At 37.2% G+C, this 27,216-nt stretch overlaps 1 protein-coding gene across 20 annotated transcripts in view; it reads left to right on the top strand.

Annotated features, from left to right (window-relative positions):
- The window catches only part of CADPS2 (calcium dependent secretion activator 2), a 316,654-nt gene that overhangs the window by 53,522 nt on the left and 235,916 nt on the right, over positions 1–27,216 (top strand). For all 20 annotated transcript variants that reach the window (XM_042792988.1, XM_042792986.1, XM_042792978.1 and 17 more), the window contains exon 2: positions 15,694–15,807. In XM_042792988.1, coding sequence (XP_042648922.1) covers positions 15,694–15,807 — 114 coding nt within the window. The remainder of the gene's footprint in view (positions 1–15,693; positions 15,808–27,216) is intronic.

Below are 27,216 nucleotides of genomic sequence, written 5' to 3'. Positions count from 1 at the left end.
CAGCTGGCCAGTTTCAATGCCAGAAACCCTGGTGAATCTGACATAATTCAGACTTCTACTATTTGTTCATGCCTAACCAGTTTCATTTATGTACATCTTTTTTCCCCTTCTATTTGTTAACATTATAAAGTAAATTATTCTATTGTAAGCAGAAGCTAAACACAATATGTGATTAGAAGTTTTATTGTCTTGTATTAGAATGTCAGTAGTAAATGAATTTCCTCAAGTGTGAAAGCTGTTGACAGATTCCATCCTCTCCTTCATACCCTCAGACCAAGTTTTAAGACCAGTTGTGCCTTACAGTGTAAATAAAATCCAATTAGTTACCAAACTTTATTTATAATATTTTTCTAGACTGTTTTCTAAGTAAATGGTTGTTGTATTCTAATAGTATTTCTTACAACTAGATTTCCTGTGACTGTGTGGTACTTTTCCTTGTCTGTTTTCTTTAGCTGGCTCCTAATCAGAAATATAAAACTTCTACAATGTTCATTTAATCTTGACCTGACTCATTTTTTTTTTCCTCTGCACTGAGTTTAACAAATGCACATATCCCAAAATACTGTGTCAATCCAGTTCCCTTTCAAACCTTAATAAACAATCTGTGACAAGCTAATTAGGGATATTTATAACAGTTCTAGACTTGGTAATATATTTATCTGAAAAAGTTATTAGATGTCCTCTGAAAAAATAAATGATCTTGCATGAGTTAAAATTCGGACGTGGTAAAAATGGAATTCATCTATTGCTGTGTGCTGTTGTTCCAGAAGAAACCCTGGCACTGGTTTAAGTGGTTTTAATCTCTAGCAAACATTAGAGAAGAGGAAATGAACATGATCACTTGGCTGATTATTGGGTTGAGCTGAGGGTCAGCAGAATATTGTTGCTATAAAATGATTTCCACATTTGGGCTACTTTATAAAGCCAAAGGACATTTTTTTTCTTCTATCTGAATGCTTTGGCAAGTGACAACCTACTGAACGTGTCTCAAACTTGACTCTCTCACTTGGACTTCATACCGTCTGTCCCTGCTCCACCCGGCTTCCATCCAATGCTGTTGCCTTTTCTTGCTGGTCTCTTGTGTTTTATCAAACCTGATTCCACAGTGTGCCCTGGGAATTATTGCAGTCTAAATCAATAATATAAGACTGTCAAGTTTTCTGTCACTCTTCTCTTTCCAGCCTCATTCTCGCAGGTGTACTGCACTTTCACTTCCTAGAAGGAAAGTGTAGTCTGTTGATATAAGAGAGGAATACTGAGGTTTCCCAGGCATGGGCTATTCTGGCAAAGACTTGTGAATCCTATCATGAGTATAAAAAATAACCTCTTTTAAAAAAAATTAATCATAGGTAAATCTTCAATTCACATGTTTTTGAAATGAAAGTACTTAATGTTTGAAGCAACTTTTTGCCTAACCAGGTTATTTGGATTGCTACGTCAGAGAATGTCTTGAGGCCTTTGTTCTTCATTATTTAATATATGGAGGCTGTAAAAAAAGAGGAGGGAAATAAAGCATATTTGCTGTATGTTGTGCAGAGTAAGAGTAAAGATCTTAGAGGTAACATTACTGTTGGATCCTATTTGTTATATTGCAAATTTAGAAAAAATACTTTTCTGGGGAATGAGTTTTAGTAACCGTCTATATTTATTGTTGAGTTGAATATACGTGTATGGAGTAAACAAATCTGTAGTATTGTAACATACAACCTCATTGTTTGTTGTGATTCATTTGGTTTACTCATTGAAGAGAGAGCAAGTTATCAATACATCAGTCATGGTACAGAGTCATGTTTCAACTGGCAGACAGTCAGCTTTTGTTTTTAATATTCTGCCCTGCTTAGTATTCAGAGCATGGAGGAGAATGTGATGTAACAGAATTGGTTTGCTGTTTTACTTACTGACTCAGCCATTTAACTCTGTTCCCTCAAGGCATCAAAGACTGCAATAAAGGAAATACATTTTGCCAATAACTTTCTATGGAAATAAGTGCAGCTTAATAAGTTTTTAAATTAGTGCTAACATTATTGCACAGTGGAGAACACCTTAATTAAACTTATCTTTTGTTTTTTTTGTTTCCTCTAGATCTGCATTACTGATACTGAAATCTTATATAAATCTAACCTCTGATTTATAATGGGAGTTGAGATTTTAATTTTTTTTTTTTATTTTTAAGTTGAAACGTCAATTGAAAGTTGATTTCTTGCAGTACTTTTTTTTTTTTTTTTTTTTTTGTGGGAAAGCAGACATTTGCTATGACTTTATTCCTCCTCATTTTCAAGTAGGATAAGTGATAAGGTTAAGGACAGATTTCTCCCAACTTTTTTGCTCTATTTTCACAGAATTGCATTTCTCCCAACACTTTGTATTGTGCATTACAGCGTGCCTGATGCTCCCTGTTACTTGAACAAAAGGACTTTATGGGAAATAAGTTACTGGGATACAGGTGTAAAGAACATGAAGTTTTTAGTTCAACATTGTTTTGGAAACCTAATAAAATATCATAAGGCAAGAATATTAGGGACCTAAACTGCAAAGTTTCTTTATTAATTGATTATGAAAATGCACCTGTGTAAAAATGGTGATATAACTGAATTATATCCGAACTGTCCACCTTCTTTTTATGGTAAAAAAAAAAAAAAGGAGTGGATATTTGCAGTGGTGAATAATCACATCTTCGGAAGACAATGGTACTGTGCTCATTAGGTAGAATTTGAAATTGTGGTGGACAGAATTGTGCACATCAGGTCACAGAAGGACTTGGTGAGAACCAAGGAGCATCCATGTTGGGTCGCTTTATATGGCATTTTCACAAGGGAAGACAGAATTAACACTTAGGAATGAAATTTGTAGATGATATTTAGTAGGTGGTGTGATAGCAAATACTATGACTTCATTTCAAATGTTAAAGAAGAGGGAAATATTTAATTAAGCAAAAAAGGAAACAGAATCCAGAAACTTGATTATGAAAGAAAAAACACAAATGTTTTCTTTTTAATGTATGCAGCTGCTTCTTCAATCAAAAAAAAAAAAAAAAAAAAAAAAAAAAAAAAAAAAAGCACAGGAACAAGGATTAGATGGGAAAAAGATGCTCATAAACATGAATTCTAAGAGGCTTGAATGATATGGATATGTACCAAGCAGAGGAAATCACTTAGCACAGCAAAAGGCAGCACTAGAAATAGGATTAAAATGCAGCAAGAAAAAGAGAAAGTTCTGAATCACTATCAGGAAAAGCCTGACAATAAAATCTGTTAGCTACTGTTGTAATTTCCCAGTTTAACATTTATGAGAATCCCATTGCTTGGAACCTCTAAAACAGAATGGACAGCCATTTATTTTTGATATTCTAGGGGGATTTTTTTGAGTACTTCTCTTTTTAAGGGAATTTTAATCAAGTGTTTTCTTGTGATCTTAGTTATATAAAGATTGCCTTGGGAAGTATAACTTTGAATAGAATTAGTATCCCAATCTCTTGGGCCTCTCAAGAAATGTGTGAAGTCTGACAGATTTATTTAGAATGTGAAAACTGTGCATTTAGATTTATATACTATATTTTCCTTCTACATTTTAATGTTAAAGCATACAGTTCTGAGACAAATTTATTTTTCCAGAAGAGTGAGTGAACTTGCACTAATCGGTGAAATTACTTTACCTTTTAATAAATAGGCTGTGGAAAAAAGATGTCAACAGATATTTGAGTGCTGTTTGTAAACTTCTTACAGAATAAAATAATGTTTCGACAAAAGAAGACACCATAGAAATTTGTGGTATATATATTTATAACCAAAATGAGATTGTGGAATGCTTGATACTGCTCTGCAGATATGTGGGTCAATATGACCAAGTTTGTAAATTTGAATAGTATGTCTATGTATTTTGGTACAGAAAGGATTAATTGACTCTGGTGTATATAGACATCTGACAAAACATATTTGATTGTGATATGCTCGAGGATCATATGTTACCTCTGCATTCTTTTTGGAAAACTTTATTTTTCCATTTGAGAACTCGAAACTGAGTGAAGAACTGCTTAAAGCTGCAATCAAATGTCATTATAAAATCTGTATTGCTCATCTGGTAGTTCCAACTGCATAAATTAAGCCCTGAGAACTTTCTGCAAACTGACCAAGACTGTGATGATCTAGTCTGTCTTCTCAATTATGTGCATGTAAAAATGCATCCTGTTGTTCTTTTTTTCAAATCCTTTCTTTCTGCTAGAACATTTGGTTCAGGAAGATGTTCCTTTGTATTTAAGTCTTCAAATGATGGAGAGTGTCCTACATATCTTGATGAGAAAAACCTAGTGGTGTATTAAGAACTTCATTTGTGTGTATTAGATAGGCTGCTGATGTTGAATAATGCTATAGCAATTGTGGCTCTTGGATGTAAGGAGAACAAGATTTGTGGTGAAAAATTAGTATCTTCTCATAAAGCGGTCTGTATGATTGGGGGAGGAGGACAAATGAGAGGGAGTTTTAGACATGTCAGATATTCAAGTCTGAGACAGAAGCATAAAATTTCATAGTTAACTGCTAGATGGGGATGTTTGTTCTTCATTGAACTGTGATATGATAGTCAATCAGAATGTGTTAGAGAATAGATAATTATGGGAAGTGAACACGGGTGTTGGGGGGGCATGATAAAGCTTTTACCTACTTACTGGAAATTTCTCTGGTAGAATTTTGCAACACAAAACTAAACTTTCTTGGGTTCATGAGTACTGCAATCCTCTAGGCTTATGAAAATTAGTTCCCAGAGATAGCTCTGAGAGATGGAGCTGGGAGGTGAGAGAAGTGCTCTCTTTGCTGTTAAGGAAATGTTTGTGCGAGTTGGTTGCCATGTGCAGTTGCTTAGTTTCATCCCTGTGGTTTTCATGAGATCATCTGCTGTGCTCGTTCAAAATCATGTTATGTGCTGAGAAATAAATGTATTCAGGGATTTGGATGTGTCTGTCACAGAGGATGTTTATTGTGATGGCTATGCAGGTGTTTGTACTTATTGTTCAGATAGTGTCTAGATGTTTTTTGTGATAAACGGGTTCCTGAGGCTCGTTGAAAAGTAAGAGATGGAAATGTTTGAAGGCTCATCTTGAGAGGTTGGGGTAAGATTTCAAAGTAGAAATTTCTCCCACTACAAGTTTCTAAGGTAGGAGAGTATACGACAAATGAAATTGCACAAGATGAAGTGATACCTGGATAGCTCATTCAAAGCTGCAGTCTCTTTCACAGCAGTGGTGTCCTTGCCAGACAAAACTGAAGGTCACTTGGGTTAGCAAAGTATTTTTTTGTTTCTTCTACAGTGCTTAGTATTATGGATCTTTGAGCATCCTAGTTCTATCATACCATAGCTAAATTGAGTTGTGTTGTGGTCATGTGTAAAGTATGTGTGTCTGTATGATGTGACAACATAACTGTTAAAGACATTACTGGCCAGGCTTTAGCTCTGTTTCTTCTGTTTATTGACTGGGTTGGAAAAACAGTCCACGTAGCCAACTACACTATTTCTAACAGTGGCCTTAATCAAATGCCTAGGCAGAGTTTGAAAATGAAGCAAGTGTATGTGGTAATTCTCATAATTATATTAATATCTGGAATTTCCTATACCAGATGAGGAGGAATGGAGGGTTGTATTTAGTGTGTAGCATTTCTGTGCATATAATCTGCAGTAGATTTCTCTTCCATAAACTTGTCCAGTTTCCAAAGACAATTTTTGGTACCTAGGTGTTGATACATGTCTGTTATCCACTAATCTTACTAGATTCTCTTGACATTAATTTGTTAGTTGGAGTTGAAGGCATGTAATTAATGAGATAGTTTTTAAGTCTGAATTTATTGGGCTTATCCTGAAGAGTGATTCAGTGATGTGGACCTTATGCTCCTATCTAGTTCTAGGGAAGCCAGAAAACTTTAGTTCAAAATAACCACTTGTGCTGCAGTTTCTATATTGTCAATTTATCTTTCCAATCTTCATAAAGAAGTGGTATTTTCATGTTTCTGTTGGGACGATGAACTGGGGGAAGGTACAGGTGGGTTGACAAAAAGATACTGATGTACAAGTATAGTAACCAAGTGTAGGGCTCAGTGGTCTTAAAGGTCTTTTCTGACCTAAATGATTCTATAGATTGTCTTGGAAAATAGAATGTAATGCAGCCTCAGCACATTCTCAGATGACATCAAATTGAGAGGAGCACTTGATAGCCAAGGGGTAGGGCCACTACTCGGGAGACTTCTGACTTCCTGGATAAATGAGTCAACAAAGACCTCCAGATATTCAAAACAGAGAAAAGCCAAACCACGCTTTCAGGCCAGAGTCCCATGTATCTTTACAGGCAAGCGACCGACTGGCTGGGTCTTCTACAGCAAAGGACTTGGGGATCCTGATGGAGAGCCAGTAGAGTGTGAGTTGGGGGAATGAAGGCTGACTACATGTTCAGCTGTGTTAACAGGAGGACAGCTAGCAGGTCAAGGGAAGTACTTTTATTTTCCCATCTGCTTGACATTGGTGTGGCCGCATCTAGAATATTCTGTCCATTTTTGGGTCCCCAGTTAGAAGAATGGTATCAACAAACTGGAAGAAGTCCATCAGGGTCCCCTCAGATGCTTAGAGAGGCAGAAGACATGATACACAAGTGGAGGTGCAGAGGTCTGGGTTGGTTTAGTCTGGAGATGATTAAGAGGTTAACTGCTGTCTTGTAGTCTTTAAGGGGGACAGGTCTATAGAAAAGACGGAGACAGACTCTTTTTAGAGGTGCACAAGAAAAGAACAGGAAGGAATTGTTACAAGCCAAAACATGGAACTTCTAACTAGATATTAAGGGGTTGGGCAAGAACTTCAGAAAAAGCATTGGAGCAAGTTACATGGAGAATCTGCAGTATCTTCATCCTTGGAGATATGAAAAGCTTGTCTAGACAAGGTCCAGAACAGCGTGATGTATCTTTGGAGCTTAGCCTTGCTTTGAGGAGGAGATTTGACTAGATGAATTCTAGAGGTCCCATCCATCCTAAATTTCTCTGTTTCACAGCCCTCACAGAGAAGGTAGATGGAGTATGGACACAATGCTGCTTATTAATGAAACTGGATATTCTTTTGTGGAAAATAGTTTGTAAAATTACCTAGTTTGGTGAAATAATGTTTTAAATGTTATCAGAACCCAGAATAAAATGGATACTTTCTTCTGGATATTATTCCAACTTTTATTGTTATTCTGTTACTTGGATTTAAGCCAAACTAGTCCTGAAACATGTTGCTACAGAGTATGATGGGCAGATAACTTGTATTTGCCAGGTGCCAAACAGAAATTACAGTGTCTTAGTTTTGTTTGCATTTCCATCACTGAGAAGAATAATTTGGGTTTCTTTTTAACTCTGTTTTTCAGAGAAGGGAAAATCTTGTTATCTGTGAAATCTCCACTCATTTTTTTTTTTTTCTCACAGATGATAGAAACTGAGAAGTGCATGCAGAAGTTATGTGTGTGGGGAAAAAGCTGGCATTTGCACAACCAAGGAAGGGTTGTAGGATCACAGTGTCTCCTTAGAAAGTGGGCTAAAACAGAACATGAATATCAACCTTGGAAAGATGAGAGTAGGTTGAAGGAACATGTATTTATCTGGTGCTTTGGTTAGTTCAGGCATCTCTGCTGTAGCCTCCTCAGCTACGCTTAAAGATCTTTGCTGGCAAAATATCCTGATGTAAGGTTGTTGGCAAACAAAGGTCTCCAGTGCAACACTTTTGAGTATGAAAAAGCTGTTTCTGGTAGCTTTATTTGTATGTGGAAAAGCTTTACAAAATGAGAAAGATGGCTTCTTGGAGTAAATAGTTCTGACAAATAGTTCTGGGAGTGCAAAGTTGACGTGGGGTAGAAAAGATGATGTAGATGCAGAGGAGGAAGAAAGAAGCTGTGCTGTAGGAAGTGATGCAAATTCATTTGGTCCAGCTCAGTTTGAACTGCTGCTGTACACTGTGAGTCAGAGCTGTACATCTATCTACATGTTGGCAGCCGTTACCTCTAAAACTTCCCTCAGTTCTCGTCTCTGGAAAGGCATTGGTAGCTGAGGTTCCCACCAGGTGCAGGATCACTGTGAGTGTCTCTGCTAGGCATAATTTTTATGGTCACCCATACGAGCCATCATCAGTTTTCTTGGCTGGAAGCTTTGCTTGTGTAGCTTTGGGGAATGACTGGTCTCCTTGTGGCTCTGACAATCTCAGGGAAGTAAAGCCAGAGTGCCACTATGTCCTCTTCATGGGAGATGGCCCCAAACAGTGGTGGCACAAGGGGCAGCAAATCATATCTGGCCTAGCTGTAGTGTGTCTGTGCAGCCACTCGAGATTCAGAGGAGATCAGTGAAGTCTGCTGCACAGAAAAAAACAAATAAAATAACATAAATCTAGCTGATTATTCTCAACTAAATTCTACAGCAAATCTCAGGTAGTAGGAGTAAGTACAAAGAAAATTATTGCAACTGCACTGACAACCTCATCTCAGAGGAAATAGCTTTTATTGGGGTGTGATATTTATTGCATTTAGGACAAAGCCATAGCAGATTCTTTCTTAGCTACTGTGTCATGGTCTGTAAAAGATTGACAGTTTTTTTCAACAATGAAGAAATCTACCATTGCCATGAGGAACTTCTAAGTTCTTCTGCATTTCTTTGTATCTTTTCATTCTTCTGTCCAAACATTAGGAAAGTCTGTTTCCCACAACCCAAAATATTTGTTCCCCTTCATTATCAAAACACTTATTTTTCTTTTCCTCTCAGGTGGACCATTTGACCATTTTGGAAACTGTCTTCAGTCCTATATTTTGGCAGTCAGCGTGGTACGCTTGAATTCCTTCACATAAATCAGACTTTGCCTTTGCTCACTGCCTGTGATTTTTGTCCCATCCCCTCTACGCCCTGAAGAAAACTAAACCCCAGATCCTCTGTTCTTTGTGAAATATTTTACAATCCTGTCAAAGAATCCTGAATATGATGCTCTGGACAATGAAAACATTTAAAGTTTCAGACTTAATGATACAGAAAATATTTCTAACTTACAATGAAATACCCAGTAAGTGGAATTGAATGGCCAGTACATTATTGATAGTGCTTCTGGTTTTTAAACAAGTGGCAGACAAGCTAAAGGTAAATGCCATGTTCTGCTTGTTTGATTATAAAGAATGGTAAATTTGTTTGGTAAATGTATTAACTGGTTTTGGAAATCTATTATTTGATTCTATGATGCACTGAATTGTTGCATGACAAGTATGTACACAGTGCAGTCTGCGCTGAATGACAGCAAACAGAATCCTTACAGACACTGTTTTGCTTGGAATAACTTCAGCTTTAAGAAAATAAAAGAACAACTAAGGTTGCTAAGTGACAGCAAAATATTTATCTGTTATTTAGAAAATCAAACCAGTTTATGCAAAGAATAGTAAAGGACAGCGTATATTGTGTGCCACCTACATGCTGTATAGGACCATTATTGTACACAATGAAGACCTGCATAATTCAGCACAGTAACCACAGCTATCGCCCCTGTCATAGTGCTGAGATTCTCTAATACTGTTTATTTAGTCTGCTTCCTCAGTAGAAAATCTCTCACTTAATTCACTAAAAATGAACACTCTCTGTCTCTGCTTTGAAACACAAGTAATACCTGTAGGCAGATACTAGAAGAGGAGTCAAGGTGGGGGAGAAGGAGGGAAATGGAGTGAGAGTCGCTGTTTATAACTGGCTATTTGCTTTGTAGGCTTATTCTCATCACTGATGTGAGATGAAGCTCATTAACAGCCAATGATGTGGCACAGGCTTTTTGTTTTTCTGGAAGAGGATAATGATAGGTTCAGCCTAAGGCTTCATGCCCTGCACTTGGCTCTCACAGAGGAAGTGTGCATGTGGCTTTCTAGAGCCGAGCCCAGTGGATAAAGCCCTCCCCACCACCATGGGTGGTGGTGGTAAACTTGGTAAACTGGGGTTACGGCAGGGTTGGTCTGGGATGAATACTTGGATGGTTCTTGAGTTTCACTTGACAGTACAGTGAGACTCGTTTCAGGTGTTGTTAGATGCTGTTCAGCTGTTTCTAAGGCTCATTTGGGAAAAGGAAAGCCTGCTGTGATATGTTGACCAGTATCCCTGCACAGCTGAGCTGGGGGACCCTGCAGAGGAGGTGCAGGGAGAGAGTCACTGAACTCAGCATCCTTGAGCATGTGACTGCAGTTGGAGGATTTGGGAAGGTGGGGAGACAAGTGACATGGCAGTTAGATTGGCACTTAACCACCTACCTTTCAAGGCAGAGTGAAATCATATGAAACAAAATCTAAAAAAAAAAAAAAAAAAAAAAACAGCAAAAAACATGTAAAACACATATATGCTCATTTTGTAGGCATGGGGAGCTTAGGTTGAAAACCTGGTTTGATGAGCAAGTGGATCTGTGAAATTTGTAGGGCCTTGAACACATGGTCAAGTGTGTAAGAAGCTTCATGGAAAAGGATTTATTTGTACCTTCATTTCTGTTCATTCGGGAGATGCAAATTTATCTCCTGAGTGAAATGGAAAGGAGAGACAGCTGTTTGAGGGAATGCTCATCAGGTTATTTCTTTTTCCATCTTCTCTGCTCTCAAAAAGTATAGTTTTGGCTAATGTTGTCCAAAAGCAGATGCTGTTGTGGAAGGCATTGGACAAAATGGCATAGTTTTGAAATAACAAAGCTTCTTGCTTTTAGGAAATATTCAGGTACTTAAATCATGTTTGGTGCTACAGATCATATATATTGCAGCTGATAATTTGGGGAGTGGCTCTTTGGTTAGCTTCTCCCTACCCCTTTCTTTTGGTAGTCTGCATAAGAAATATTTTATCTAGCTCTGTCTCTAATTGCAGTCATCACCTCCTGCTATTTTTCTAAAATACCCATATGGTCTGAGAAAGGGTAATTTCACACTAAAGTGTGGGAGTAGAGAAGAAGCAATGATGTTGCTTGTGTTAAGGTCAGGGGTTTATTGATACTCACACAGATCCCAGCTCTGAGTGTGAGGACGTGCAACCTGGGATTATTTCTTTGCTTTATTTCTAAAATTGCCACAAGGTGGCAATGGTTCAGAATGTTATTCCCCCAGTACCAGCTCTTTGGCTGGCTGCACTTGGGGGGAATAGGGTCAGCTGCAGGCTGTGGTTGCAAGCCAGCATCTGCATTGCTCTGGGGCAAGGCAGGAGAGGCTGGTTGTGGCCAACACACAGGTCGCATTTTAAGCTTTTTTATTTTAAAGGCCCAAGTTTTGTAGGGGACAGCTGTGCTATGAGTTATGTCTTTGCCAGCTGCTGTTGGCTGCACATGTTTAGGGCAGTAGCGAGCTACTCTGTGTTCTTAGGCAGTGGGAAGCAGGGGAAAAGCTCTAGTTCTAGCATCAGACTCTGTGAAGATAGGGTTTTATTTTTTTCCTTCTTTCTTTCAAAGAGAAATAAGCAGTATTGCTATTACAAATACATACATGCTTAATTTTTCCTTCAAAATGTTGGAGTTTCTTATTTAATGAAGTAAAACCTGTGACTTTGGAACAATTCCCTAAACTGCCAGATATTGAAATGCAACTTCTTATAAAAATGAGAATTTAAACTCTGTGCAAAATCCATTTATTGAAATTGTTGAAAGGTATCAGTGGAGCTAAAACAGAAATGCATCTAGATTTTCATACCCAAGTTCTTCGCTTTAGAAGGGAAAAAGCAAATCTTCAAACTAGTCATCAAAGAGGAATATATTGGGATATATAAGACTTCTTTGAAATGCTAAATGCAAGGTGACAATTTTTTTTAATAGTTAAGTGCTTGAGGCTCTTTCGATACCTTTGTATTACTCTGTAAATTACAAAACGTGAAATTGCTATTGCAACTTGAAAAACAGTTATTCTTAATTAAATATATCTTTGAGAAGTTTAATCTATCTTAACTATATGTTTTCATTTTTTGATAGTCAACTAAGGTTAGCAAATGTAAAGTAAAAAATAAATGTTATCTTTTGTGAAAGGCACAGGGTTGGAGGGGAAAATAAATTTGTATCTGTTGTGTGACTGCAATAAAGAAAAAGAAAATTTGAGGGCAGTTAATCTTGTTTTCCCTTATAGTTGTCTTTGCTTATCTTCAGTCATTCTGCAGAATGCAATCAAAACTGATATTCTGAGTCACTGGAATTTAGTTATACATTCTCCCATGAAGCAGCAGTAGTTATTTAAGAAGTATCACACAGAGGTATGACAACAGATCTCATACCCCTGAGAATGCAAAATCCAAATAAGCAATACAAAACTGAAGCAGGTTGATGGAAAGCAGCAGAACCAGTGAGGCTTTGCTGTACGCTTCAAGTGATATTCAGAGTTCAGTTTACATTTGGGGGTACATGTAGTAATGTCAATTTTTATTTTCATTTTAATTTTGCTGTTCATGGTTGTTTCTATTAGAATTAAAATGCGGACACAGAGGCCCTGACAGGAAAGATGTAAAGAAGTAGTGAGGGACTGAAATCAAAGGTCTGACATGTACAGGTCTTGCATAGAGAAAAGGAGGAAAGGGCACGTGCAGAGAAAAGGTAAACCTACCGCAGAAGGATTTTGAGCTCCTTTATGTGAACTCCTACCAGAGGGAATCTGGCCAGGATTGTTGCCCTTAATTTTAAGCATTTCGCTTGGGATTCTTGTTATGCATGATGTCCTCATCTCTTGTTCCTTCCTAACAAAGATGTACAGCTTCAAAGGTAGCCCACACTTGGACAGGTTGAGCTGTTTGGCAGTGTCCAAGAGTTAATGTCCTATACAGACACCTGTTTCTCTCCATTTATTGTTATGATGTTCTAATCCAATTAGACTTCCCTTTTTTCTCTGCATTTTTGTTACTACTTTTACTGTTAGTTTTGGTTTTTTTTTCATTTTTAAAGGGAATTGGCAGCAAACTGCAGAGTGTTAATGAATCCATTAAAAATGGCCAACATAAAAAAAAAAAAAAGGATTGAGAATTCACAGTATACTCAATATTCTGACAAATAAAATAAACAGAGGAACTGTATGCTACAGCAGATTACTATAAACTGTTCTGTATTTCAACAGTTAACACAACTGTGTCTCTATATATGACGGTACTTGGGACCTGTAAAATAGACTTCAGATCATCCTTAGTCCAAGGTGTAGCTTTTCATATTTTTCATTGCAGTTATTATTATTCTTTAGTTTTGCATGAGAACTTTACTCCCCTATGCATCCAGATTTTTCACTAAAACATAAGTAATTTAAGAAATGTACAGTAATCCTAAAATGCCACTGAACCTTTAGAATTACTTACTACCTAAGTAGTGAATATGAAAGCCATATATAAATATTAAAGGCATTTCAGTTTGCTGAACTATGATGGTTAGAAATGAGGAACTCAGAATTAAATTTATATTTCATTGCCTTATTCATTATGTTTTTGTTTGATATGTGGGTAATAGACAAGCAAATCACCTAAAGAATGAAGTCTGCAAGCATGAAAACACATTTCCATAATTGCCTTGGCAGGAAGCCCGCGTGTTCTCATGGCAGAGCTGTGAATATTCCATGGGATGAAAGAGCTGCTTGCTCAGCAGTGGAGCACCGTCTGTGGGAGCGCTCAGCTCTTTAAGTCCCCTTCAAGAACAAGTGTGTGCTGGAAAAAAAACCAAACCATCCTTAATGATTTGCATTTTCCCATATCTCAACTTGTCCAATATCTTTAGAAAGCGAGAGAGGAAAAAGGGGAATTGAATAAAGGACCTGTCCTGCATATCTGGGAATAAAGTTTTATTTCTGTTAGAAACCGCTAACTTTTGTGGCACAGATTCTGTTCAAGGAATGGATGTCTGGCAAACAGGTGGATAGATGCCATTTTTGGTGTATGTGCAGACATAATACAAATACTTCTACTGATTTTTAACTAGCAGTGGTACAGGCAGGCAGCGTATCAGTGTTGAGCTGCTGATCTCAAGAGCTCATGCAGGAAATTTTTCCAAGTCACAGCAACCTCTGTTGAAGTTTGCTTGCCTCAACGGGAGACGTTTTCTTGTGTAGGGGTTTCTTGGGGCTTGTTCTGTGTCACTAATTGTTTTGTTAAGATGAAGAACAGAATTAGCATGTATTTTTAACTAGCTTAGATTTTTTTCAAAGGCATAGTTCTTTGGCTTTGCATTGCTACTGCCTACATTTCACCATTTTTTAGAGGATTTTTTATATCAAGTATTTAGATGGCATCTAAACTGTTGTTTCCTGAGAAAATAGAACAGCTTTCAGGTTTGCATTCAATTTGGAGAGAGTTTTGCAGTAAATTGCTTCATAGAAGCATATAACTTGACAAACTTATCAGACTTTATGTAGGATGAAAATCCTCCCTTGATATTAAGGAAATAGAGATTGTTCAAGGTAGTCACCTTGTCAGTGTAGAAGTAATTTTGCTTATCTTGTAACAGGGTTGTAATTTAAATGTCTTAAGAGTGTCGACACTAGAGACCTGAAAGCCTAGGGTCATCATACTTACTGTAGATGCCAAACAGTTCTTCTGTAAGAAACAATGATGTGATCAGGGTAACATTATTTATTGCAGGTTAGCCATTACAAATATAACTTTCTGCTCTCTGGAAAAAGATTTTCAATTTCTGGATATACATTTATTTGTTTGTTTGTTTGTTTGTTTTAACTAAGCCACATACAAGAAGGATGAAAAAACTTTTCAGTTATGATTGATTTTTTTTAATGTTAAATTTAAAGTTTAGGAATACTCACTGGAATAAAGGCTTTACATGATTTTTTAAGTTCTGGGAAAGCATAACAACTGTTTTTTAACTGTTGCTTTCTTATGTTAGTATGTTAGTGGCAGTCTCCTTTGATGTGACATTCTAACTTCTCACAGATTTGATAAGGAGAAATATATTAATAAATATTTAAAGAGCTGATAGGAACCTTGGCAAAAGGCCTGTGTCTGCATCCCTGGAGGGCTTTCAGATTTTGCTTTTTCCCCATAACAAACTTTTATCAAAGTGGGTTGATTGCAATGTTTAATCATGTAACATTCACTACTAGAAGTCTGTTTTTAAAATGCATTCAACTTTGATATGAAGTCCGCCAAATGTAATTTGGTATCAGTCTTGGAGCCTTGTGATTGCTGTTCCACAAGATTAGTTGTTTCATGTTGTTCATAGTGGTAGAACATCAGTGCCTAGAAGTCCATTTTCTTAATTGGCAACATGCTTCATCCATTTTCTTCACAGTGAGCATGCTTGTTACAACATGCCAATGGTAGTAACTATATTACTCAAAAAAAAATGAGGTGTCTCATTTGCCTTTCATTTATTTGAAAGGTGAAAAAAATTTAAATATTTGAAGAGTGGAGCTAAGGGCTAAGTTGTATTAGCTGGTGCGGCTGCCATTGGGAAGGTCAGCCATTTTATTTAGCATATACATATAAAATATTGCTCAGAAGAGGTATCCATGCAGAATTACCTGTAACAACCTGAGGACACAAGGGAGAGAGTAGAGGCTTAGATGCATGCTAAGTGCATTCACAACTTGCTGCAGCAGCCTGGCTTGCATGAGTCCGGTGGCCAGAAAGCCTCTGCCTTTTCTTCCCTGTACACAGCTTCCAAGGGTGAATAGTGCTGCTTATTTTTACTTCAAGACTAACTGCATTTATTATTGTTCTCTTCCTTTTTTTTCTTGCATAGCTCAATAAGCAGCAGCTACAGATCCTGAAGGAACGTTTCCAGGCCTTTTTGAATGGGGAGACGCAAATCGTGGCAGATGAAGCATTTTGCAATGCTGTCCGAAGTTACTATGAGGTAAGTTATGTACTTTGTTTTCCGTATTGTTTAAAAGGTTCATAGGATTTCTTTTAATGCAGATACAAGAAAAGGAATTTTAAGTTTCAATGGCTGTGAATTTCCAAACCTTCTAGAAACAGCTTTCTTCTACTCCAGCTCTGTCATTTTAAAAGTTGAAATCCACTGCCTGAGCACAGGAGATAAACCGAACTGGAAAATATCCACCCTTTTTGAAGAAGGAGTAAAAAAACAGGAAAGGAAAATTGAAAAACCCCTGGTGCTAAAAAACTTCCTGTAGCTTTTGACACAACTAGGCACAGCTATATTTGTCTCCATATGTCTAAGTTACCTCTTTTAATCAGCACTTCAGTTGTAAGTTACCATCTTGAGAAATATGTCTTCTGATTTTTAGTTACCATGCAGAGTTTTTTGGAGAGGAACTGCCTGTTCCCTTCCCAAAGAAGAGAAGCTTTCCACGCAGCTGGGCCAGCTCTCAAATTTTGCTGTGTTGTCCCAGGCATGTTCAGTGCCAATGACCACAGTGCAGATCTTTAGATATGGTTTCAGTTGCCTAAGGGATAGGTCCCATTCCAGCCTCAGAGGACACTTCACTGTCCTTTTCGTAACATCAGCAGCATATGGCTAGAGAATTTATTTCTTACTCTTAGCAAATGGTACTGCGAATTCACTTAATCTCTTCTAACTTCAGACTTGCTCAATGAATCATAATGGCTGTATGTTAAACCTGTATTTCTTTTGAAGGGTCTTCCTCCATATTTCACTTTACCACATCTTTGTTTCCAAATTTTTTAGCTTTATTTTTTATATTTTATTTGTGTTTATTATGAAAGGATGGGGGATGGTTCTGCAGGTGAAATGAGAATATGAACTTCACAAGGTACTATGTAGGGGTGCAAGAACAGTACAGAAGTTGTTAAGAAGTAATCCTTTTTTCTGTATAGCTGATAAAGAAGTTAAGACTGGGAGGAAGGACAATTTGGAAGATGGTGCAGGGCAAGGCTGAACTAGTTAGCTGCCCAGCAGTAGATTTCAGAGGAGTGGGATGTCTCAAGATGCTGAACATGGCATTCAATTTCAAAGAATTGAAAACGACATAATGTTTATGGTTCATTCTTTCAACAAGCTGTGTAAAAATCTTGATGTGTTAGAAGTCTGCCCTTATGAAAGGATGTGATAGTGAATAAAAATTATTTTAAAATAGATGCCTAAACAGTAACTGTCCTGTTAAGATTTACTTTGTGTCTCAGTGAGATTTTTTGGACACATCTAGAAATATGTTTTCAGCATGTCTGCTGTTGCAATGAAAGGCTACGCATATTAATCTAAGATAGCCTTATAAAATGGAAGAGTCAAATTCTCCAGCTATTTTCAGCCATTCACCACGTTGAATTAAGTGTACAAATGTTCTAGCTCTCCCGTTTCAAACAGAATTCCAAAGATCTCAGCATCCCTCTCAAGGCTGTAATGACACCATGCTAGTGGGATCTTCATCCTGTGTTAATATATGGTGAGCTCATCTACCAGCTGTAGTTTGGTTCATCAGTCGTTTTTTTGTTTTGTTTTGTTTTGTTTTTTTTTTTTTTTGTTTATCCCACCCCTCCAATTCCATTTTCCATTATTTCCAGAGATTTCCTTACAGACTTGCACAGCCTTTTCCATTTGTGCAGTTTGAGTCAACATTTGCTACTCATTTTTAATTTCTTTTCAGGGTTGTAGTAGATAGTCACCAGTATATAGTGTTAGATTTAACGAACATTGCAGTGGTAGAATCCAGCTGTAGACTTTGTTCAAGCTACTGTTCCTCTTCAATGCATTTTAATCAAATTTTAAGCATCTTACCATGTATTCTCATATCATCGCTTGTATGTGTCTCTTGTGTCTTCTTCATTTGCTTTGTTACCCATTTGTTGAAAATATTAATCTCTATTACTTCTTTGTGGGTTCTGTTGATGCTGTGCTCTGATGCTTTCTCATCTCTTTGTCCTCCACATATGGTTCATCACATCTCCGGTTTGGTGATGTTTGTTAGTAGTTTGAATTATAGGCATCTTGCTTGTTTCTGTCATACAGAATCTCATAAGCTTAATTTTCTTTAGTTGCTTAATAAGCTTAATTACTTTAGTTGCTGTTAATTTCCTTATGCTTTAGTTGCTGAGCTACAGTTGAATTTTATCTGACATGGAAGGAAACATACATGGTCTGTACAGTAATTATTTTACTCTGAAAATTATTAACTTGCCTTTAATCCCATGAAGTAGTCATGATTTGAGATTTACTACAATCTTGCTTGCAAAGCCAGGGTATTCTCATCACTGTAGTTGATTTTTGACACCAAACTCTTTAACTTTGAATGTGAAAGAGGTTTGTTTTGGGCATGTGACATAAATCCGTTATCATTCGTTGCAGATGTTTTGAGTCACTAAATCTGTCTATAAGTAGTGGGTTTGTTCTGAATTTGTCCTCTTAAGAATCTAAAAGTTCCAAGGATTTAGGAACTTGCTATAGCTCGGTCTTCCATTTACTCTTCTAGAAATATTTGCTGAAAGAATAACTTATTTACTAAATAAATAAATATTAATTCCAGCATTAATTTCACTGTGTTGCAAGAGAATCATGCTCCTGTGTCAGTCCTGCTTGGGAAGGTTTACACTGGTCAGTTTTGTTGCCTTATCCTCCAGCATTATATCTTTTCTAATGCTGCTGTGGTTTTTAAGAGTTTCTATTAATATTCTGGCATTCTTTTTCGTTTATCTTAAAAATCCAATAAGAAAACAATTCATAGGAAATGTTACATAACCTCTTCTTTAATACTGCAGAAATTATTATTTTCATGTTCTACGCAATCTCCCCCTACTGTCTTGCCACACTTTGTGAGTGTCAGTGAAATTTAGCATGTTTCATTTTTATATACATATAATTAAGATTGTCTTGAGGAATTATTTTCTCTTCCATCCTAGTTTTAGAGAAGGTATAGAAATGTTTACAGTTCTCTTTCTGTAAGCATTCTCTCAGAATTAACATGGGATTTTTTGTGTGGAAAATTCCATTACAGACATTGAGCCAGATTCTAATCAGTAAAACATCAGATGTTGGTAATGCTTTTTGGATAAAGAGAAAAATTCAATCATATGGCAATTTATTATGAGTAATTATGTTGGACACACTACTAAGTGTAAAATTAAGTGAAAAAGTGACTTATGAAATAAAGTCTTTGCGTATTTCAACCAAGTTTTTTAAAAAGTTATCAGTAAAATAACAAATGATCTTTCATTCATCAATTCCTGCATGCTTTTTCATGGAGGTTGGAAAATGTCCTTGTGTAGAGCCCTAAGAGGTTCATTCACCACCTTTAATATGGATGCCTATTAAAGGTATGAGTGTAGCCCAAAGTATATACATGCCTTTGATAGGTATGTATACTACATACTTTGTATGTAGTGCTAATTCTTTAGTATTGAATTTATGCAGTCTTAGATATGAGTAAAATGGGTGCAAAGAACTGTAATAGCTTTTTGAAATACCGTGGAACCTTTTTCAATACTGTAATGATTGCAAGTTCTCAGGTTTTCAACACTCTGCTTAAAGCATTGTGAAGTTACAAGAAATTTTATGTACTGGTGTTTTTCTTGTTTTTCTTGCTGCTTCATTTTAAATATGTGATTCTACACCATAATTACTGCATGCTGCTTAAATCTGAATGTTAAATGTGGAATCTGTGGCAGTTAGCACTATGAGGGGTTTTCAGAATTTAAAATTAGACTTAGTTTGACTGTACCAGTTTGCCTGTGATACAGAGATTGTATTTAACTTAATTTCTATTTAAATTCAGGTGTTGTAGTTCTTGGCAAATTAAATTGTTGTCTGCCACAGTCAGGCAATAGGAAAGAGCCGAGGTATGGCCAATAGTAAAAACTGATGGTGAAGGAGATTCATGTACAAACCTAGCTAATGGATTAACCTTCCTGCCACAGGCAGGGACATCTTTCACTAGATCAGGTTGCTTAAAGCCGTGTGCAACCTGACTTTGAACACTTCCAGTGATGGGACATCCAAAACTTCTGTGGTCAACCTTTTTCCAGTGACTCACCACTCTTATCATAAAAATTTCTTCCTTCTGTACAATCCGAATCTACCCACTACAGCTTTCTAAATGGTAAGAGAAACCCTTTCCATTGCCCCTCCACAGTGAGGGTAGGTGACACCTTTCAGCTTCTGCAGTAAGTAGAGCAAGTGTCCTATAAATACCTTCCTTCTTTAGTACCGAATTCTGAACTGCCAACACAAGTCCTTGCGGGTGACATGTTGGCAGAGGAGGAGGGCGCAAATTCTGACCATACGTTGCTGGTTAGAAGCACACTGGTGTCTGTAGGCACACCTCTCCTAAACCTGACTGGGCTGCTTTATTCAATTTTGGCTCATGTAGCCTGCCTTCCCTCTCCTTTGGAGGCTGCAGACATCCTCCTTCCCTGTGCTGTGGGTGGAGTCCCAAAATGACTCTTCCTGTGGGGTTTGGCACCTGCCTGAGGTGGTCATAGCGCGAGGCAAAGGCGACCAACCCATTTTGGGCATATTCAGAGTCGTTGGTATTTGGCTTGTTAAGGAGTTTGAAAGTTCTGCAGAAACTGAGAATGGAAGAAAATTACATATAAAATAATCCCATGAACATCTGCCAGTGTACACGTACCTGTGATAATATCACTGTTTCTTTGTTTGGATCAAATCTGTATGAGCATTTACAGGCACCCTGAAAACGTTTTCCTTAACACAGAGCAGTTGTTTGGCCCATAGTGGAAGCACACACTGGTGTGACAAAAGCTTTCTTGCACTTATCCTTAGAAAATGATTACTTGTGTTTATTGGAGCTTTTTTATATGAAGACATTCAGATGTTGGGTTAGTCAGAAAAAAGTAGAGGTATTTCTGTAAAGGAAGGAGTGAAGCAGTGATGCTATTTCTGCCCATAATTGTGGAAAACTTGGTCTGAAGGGGTTTTTTTTTTTGCACAGAAGTGAGGGGCAAAAGGATCTTGCTGATGAAAATTGCAGAAAGGAACTAGCTTTCTGGTCTAAGTGGTATTTTGGTTGCTTTTATGGCTTGATTCTTAGTATCAGCTGTTTTAGGTACACAGTTTTTATTGAAGACAACAAAAGGCTTAGTTGATCCCGATGAATATTTCAGGGATGAAGATGACACGTGAAGGAACTAAAAAGCATTTGTTAGAATCAAAACATAGTACATACAAAATAAATACTAATTAAATGTTGAAAAGTTCTGTTTTCATATTATTGAGGCAAAATAATGGAATCAGTAGATTAAACATTTATTTAAATATATTAGGATAATAATTGTAGAAGCTAACTGGGTTTCAGGGCATAAATTCACTGGTTTCTGCATTCATTTTTCTCTAAAATCCTAATTGGCATATGTATGCATTTAAGAATATGGGCTTTTTTCTCTGTTCAGATCCTCTTCAAAAACCTGAATACTGGCCTAACTTGGGATTTACTGTTGATACAGTCTCATTTGGAGAAGCTGTTTCAACAGGATGTTTTCTTACATTCATTTTGGGATAACCTTGTGTTTTGCCTTGTGAGGGAGCCTTTCAACAGCAAATACAATTATAGTTGCACTTACCAGCACTTGCAGAGTTAGTTTCCTTCCAGTTGCTTTAAAATGTTGACAAACTTGAGGTCAATGTAATGTTGTCATGGGGGATGTCTTTTTAGAGGTCTGGTTTAGTCCAGTTCTTTGAAGTTTCTTAAAAATGTTTTTAGGCCACCTCCAAGAAAGAGGCGTAACAAAGATTTGTCTACGTCATCCATTTCATTGAAAAAACTAATTTCTTCAACATTTTGGATCATCAGCCACAACTTGGCATGTAATGGAGATTGTCTCACTGTTAGCAGTCTAATTATTTTCCTCAAAGAAGTGAGGGGGAGGTAAGATACAACAAATTAAAACATGCTTTACATGATCTAGACCTCTTCCATGGTAAGGAGAGACCCAATAGAGTCGAATTGCATGTTACACAGCTTTCTTTTGAGAGAATGTTGTTGTATTACTCTTGCATTAAATTCTATCTGTGCTGAAATCCTCTAGTCTCTTCCTAGAGACTACAGCTCTCAAATAGCTACATGTAACTATATTCTTTGCATTTTCATAGACTGGAAATCCTGTTTTCACTTCCACCTGTCTGGTGGCCAGAGAAGCAAAGCATTTTGCTGTACATCTGCACAGTACATAATTGCTAGCTGTTGAAACTGTGTCTATCCAGTCTCTTTAGACACTGATATTTGTGGATGATCATTGTTAATTTGACTAAGGATTTCATTCAGCATTACGGATGTAATTATAACAGACCTGTATTTCAAACTTCTAAATGGAGTAGATAGTTTACGGATGGAGTTTAGTGCATTAATTGTACCAATCCTTAGCTTGACAAGTGGTGTGTGCTGATATGAAGAGAGAAAGAAATGGTTCATTGAATTCAGATGAAGAAAAATTCCCAGTAATGGGGTCCTCCTTGTTCATTTTTTGACCACTGTTGTTCCAGGCAAATATGGATGCCTTGTAGATCTGACACTACACTGCAGAAGTAATTAGTGCTGGGCAGTGAGGTATGTCTCTACTGTAGTAAGCATTACGTGACATTATTTACTTGTTTGTTAGGTAAATTTGGAATGTCTGTTAATCTGAACAAACCAATTAGAAAACCAGGAATGACTCAAATTGTCACACACCAGTGAATCTGGTCTGCATTGCTTAATTATTTTTCTCCTAATCCCAGCGCTGTTTTACTCAGCCTCAAAGGAAAACAAAACTCATCTGGATATTGGTTTTGCACAGTTAACAGTATGTTGCACTGAGACACGGACTATACATGTTTTTTGTTGAGGCTGTCTTCTGGACAACTGAAAACATTGGGATTTTTTTCAGCTAGCCTGATACTAATAAGAAATGTGACATTTTAACATAAGTGCTGCAGAAATCTTGCAGGAGATACTAAAATTTTATTATCTTTTTTAATTTGGAGATCATTGCTTGGAAGGATTTTTCTTTCACTAGATGATGAAAGGATGAAAACTCTTGATCTTTTTAAGTTATTCTTCCCACTGCCTTTTCCACATCTCAGCACAGAGCTGACCTTAAGGCCCTTTGGAAGTGAAAAAAATACTGCAAAATGTTCCATTAAAAGAGTTATGTTAATGCCAGTCAATTTTCCTTTGTGCCTTTATATTGTGATGTCTTTGTGTTCCAGTCAGCAGTATCTCAGGGACACTCCAAACTAATGGGGAGCAACAGGACACTTTTTTTTCTCCTTTCAGCAGTCAAACAGATATTCAGCCCAATCTCTGACTTGCTGTTTTTCTCCATGACCAGAGGGAGGCATGTAGTTTCACGTGTATAGCACACTTGAAGTATCTGAATACAAGTGAAAATTTCCACAAGATGCCTATGGACTCTGAGCCAAAGTTAGTCCAACCAGGGTCTATCTCTCCTGATTTTGTATTTTCTCACTTAATTTCTTTAGGCTTCAAGTTTTGATTAGAGACACAGTGTAGAGAGTTGCCATATGTTTCTAATTAATCATTCTGTTAAATTGCAATCAACTAATAGCTAAAGGATTTATTGATCTTAAAACCAAAACAAGCGAACCAACCAAAGAAATGAAAACCCCAAGCCCAAGCCACCAAGCAAACAAATAGTAAAGGAGAAAACCTCCTATTTTCATGTAGATTGAATTCCTAGGATGGGTATTTACTCTGGACGTTATTTCATTTACTCTTAGATTTCTAGATGGTGGGATAAATAACTTTTGTTTGCGTATTTTGATTGAACCTATCTGTTACCATTTTACTTTGTGATAGACAGCTTTACCTGTCAAATCCTTAGAGACGTGTGACTTGTCAAAATCTTTTAAACTTTAAAGTAATGTTTTTGAAAAGTGGCATTTTGTTCTTAGTGATGAATTGATAATCTCTGAGTAAACCAAGCTTGAGAGAACATGGCAGTGTGGAATAAAAAAGGTCAGCAAATGCATGGCTGAAATCCAGAAGTCAGTAAATAAGAAGTGAAGTTTTAAATTCTCACTGAGCTCTCTCAACCCTGTTTAATTTCTGTTCTATTACTAATTTCAAAAGATGTCAACAAACTCATATATCCTGAGAACTGTGAAGGCAGAACACAGTCAATGATGATGTAAATATTTTCTTAGCGTTTGTTTTCACGTTTTGATTGATCTGAATTTCCCACCATAGGGTATTGCTGAAAAGCCAGTTTGGAAAACAAGATTCTTCTCAAGCTTTTATTTTCTGAAGTAAGCTTTATGGTGCTGTAGAGATGGCCTTATCTATTTCATGGTGACTTAAAAAGGTTTTACTCCTCACAGAGCAAGAAAGAGATTTCTTCAAAGTTAAATCCAGGCATAAAGTTGCTATCCACCCAAGATTCTCAACAAGAAACAACATTATCTTAAACGGAGCATACTAAGAGAAATAGATTACCCAATCTGTTCCAGTTAGTAAATGCCTGCTTTGAGCACTGCTGGTGATCAGTAACTACCTCATTAAGGAAACTGTTCTTCTTTCCATTTGGCCCTGCTATCAAACCATTTCCCCTAATTTCCTAGTTTAGTTTTTCTTATTAACTTAAGCTCGTTGCTTAGCTTGCTGGTTTTTTTAAATGTAAATTGTACAAACTCTTCTTTTATTGTATTACCCTGTGTATAAATGGGTCTGTCTTGTGCCTTCTTAGCAAAACAAAAATGCTGGGCAAATTACATATTCTTAATCTGCAGTAAATAATTCGATACCAGGCATTTATTATGGTCCCTCTTTGGACATTTCACTTTTCTTACTTCTAAATTAGGGTTCCAGACATAGCCCCAAATGCTGGTGTGGTTCTGATACTTTGTACTGCTTTATGTTTTACTTCTGTAATTCCTCTCACCCAGCTAGGTAACAGTTCTTACAGAAGCGAGTTGTCAGCAAGGATATGAATTTTAAGGCTGATGTAAAGGAAGGAGGATTCACAAGTGACTGTACCAGGATCAGAAATACCATGGGCCTTGGAGCTACACCTGCAGGTGTTTTGAGCAAGTGTGTAGGGCAACTGTACACAGAGCTACCCTGTTTGCAGTACCTCAGTTAGCTAGTGCAGAGCTAGCTTCTGTCTGTCTGCTTGCCAGCACGTTGTCATGGAGGTGTACTCCAGCGTTCAGAGCCGAGTCCCACACAGCATGCCCACTTCCACAGTTGTCAGTGACTAGCAAGATGATTAAAGACTGTGCTGCTGTCTAGGTTTTTTTCTTCTGAAATTAAATAGTCAAAAGATGCAGTTCTGCATCTGTATTTATAGAATCATATGGTCCTTGACATGCATATGATTTCTCTGGACATCTTCCTGTTTCTTGATCTTTTCAGCAGTGATGGCAAAATAAATGTTAAGATGATCACCTGTGGCATGCTACTAGACCAGCACTTCCCAGCTAGAAAGCTGCAACTGGGTGCTTGGGACTTGTGAGCATTTAATGCCTTTCAGCATTTTCCCTCCATTTGGAATATCAGTGTGCTTGTTCACAGCCCAGCATGAGAAAATAAATAATCTCCTGTGGGTGAAACTATGATGGTTTTCTTACATTTAAGTTTTCTGTTCTTGGTGTACCTTTCCTAAAACTAGGAAAGGTTTTCCTTTGAGAGCAGCAGGCATCCTTTGTTTGTATGTGTTTGTATCTCTGCAGTTTCACTGTGATAAATATGTACCATGAATATGTTATTCTTCTCATCACATGCAGATACTAATGCAGCAGAGCCTTCCAAGTCTAAAAGTAAGAAGTACTTTAATCAGAGATCAGATTTTATTTTCAGTGAAATCCAACATTTTCTCAGACCTTTCTTCCTGACAAGCATAAAATTAGACAGAATTGCATACATATCTCCCACTTTTGAGTCTGTTCACTTGTGAGTCTTCTATAATCCTCCTTTGAACATTGACAGTAAAAGGAGTATAGCTATGTCAATTTATATATGGAATTACAGCTTTTTCATTTGGTCTTTCTTAGTCCTTCTTCTTGGTTTGTTTATGTCCAGACAGTCTAGAATACTGTGGTAGAAATCTGTGGACAAATTACAAGAGTCGGTATCCTAGTACTGTCCCTTAGTTTTTAATGCTTTCAAGAGTATTTCCTCTATAAGTAGTTAAATTAGATGGCAGCAAAATGAAACAAAGCAAAATTAGCAGTCTAGTTCTGCACTGTTGTTCTTGCACTGTCGTAATGGGCTGTGGCACATGCAATGTGATCAGTAGTATTGAAATGCCCACATCAAACCCCTTTTGGCTTTACTTTCTCATGTTATCTCTCAGCACCTTCCTCCAGGGCAGTAGTGTGGCAGTTTTTTACTTAAGATAAATCTGAAAGTTAAAAAATATCCCTTAATTTTGCCATTAATTAGGAAGTAATTCTGCAATTTTAAAGTCTAACCTTTTGTAATGGGAAGCAAGTTACCTTTTTACTTGGCTTTTGAGCTTTTGGTAGCTCAATAAAACTTAGTGGAAAACTATAAAAAAAACACAGCCAAATCTTTCACAAAACTTGATTTTAAAAAAGGGTAATGGACAATTGTAAATTTTCCAAACTTAATAACATTCAAGTGGCAATGTTGTATCAGATCAAAGTCCAAGGAATTCAATATCCTTTCTCAGATATTACCAGATTAAAGGAGATGTCTGATGAAAAATACTGGGGCAGGGGAGGCCCACACATTGACTTCCAGGAGTGTTCTCCCCAATTCCAGTCATCAGGGCTCAGGGACATCCTCCACTTGGCCACCTTTCCATCACTGGTAACAGCATAAGGCAATTAACCAATTCTTTGATTTTGTCTTTCAACAACAGAAAGAGCTTGTTATTACTGTGTTCATTCTGTGCAGGCAGTCTTCTGTGTCTGTAGAACTAGACTTGCATCAATTGTTAAAATGTTTGCTTTCTCATTTCTCAGGTTTCTTAGAAGTTTGTTTCTGGGGATAGGAAGGAGGGATATGAGTGAAGTTTTAGAAGCTCTGTAGCCTTAGTTCCAAAATCAATTAATTTAATTTTCCTTTCTGTAGTGGAGCTGGTTTTAGTTGCTATCCATCCATTTCTTCTCTGCTTATGTTGGGAGGGAATGATGGACTTAAAATACAAATGTTTTTCTTCTCGAGAGTGGCATCCTGTCCTAACAGCTATACAAATATTCAGTTGTGAAAAGACCAAGTAGGCTGGTCCTTGGGGCCCCAGCAACTGATGTAATTTGTATAGCTGGAGAAGAAAGTTCTTTTGAAATACAGGTTCTGATCTGAGGCTTGCAGCAGTAATTGGTGATTAATTGTAAATGAACTCTGTTGCCTTATTCCAACTCTCAGCCTTCTGA

Source organism: Tyto alba, unplaced genomic scaffold (genome assembly GCF_018691265.1).
Source record: "Tyto alba isolate M040663 unplaced genomic scaffold, T.alba_DEE_v4.0 Super-Scaffold_2, whole genome shotgun sequence".
NCBI classification, from domain to species: domain Eukaryota; kingdom Metazoa; phylum Chordata; class Aves; order Strigiformes; family Tytonidae; genus Tyto; species Tyto alba.
Note: the sequence above shows the minus strand (reverse complement) of the source record. Positions and strands in the feature narration are given on the sequence as shown.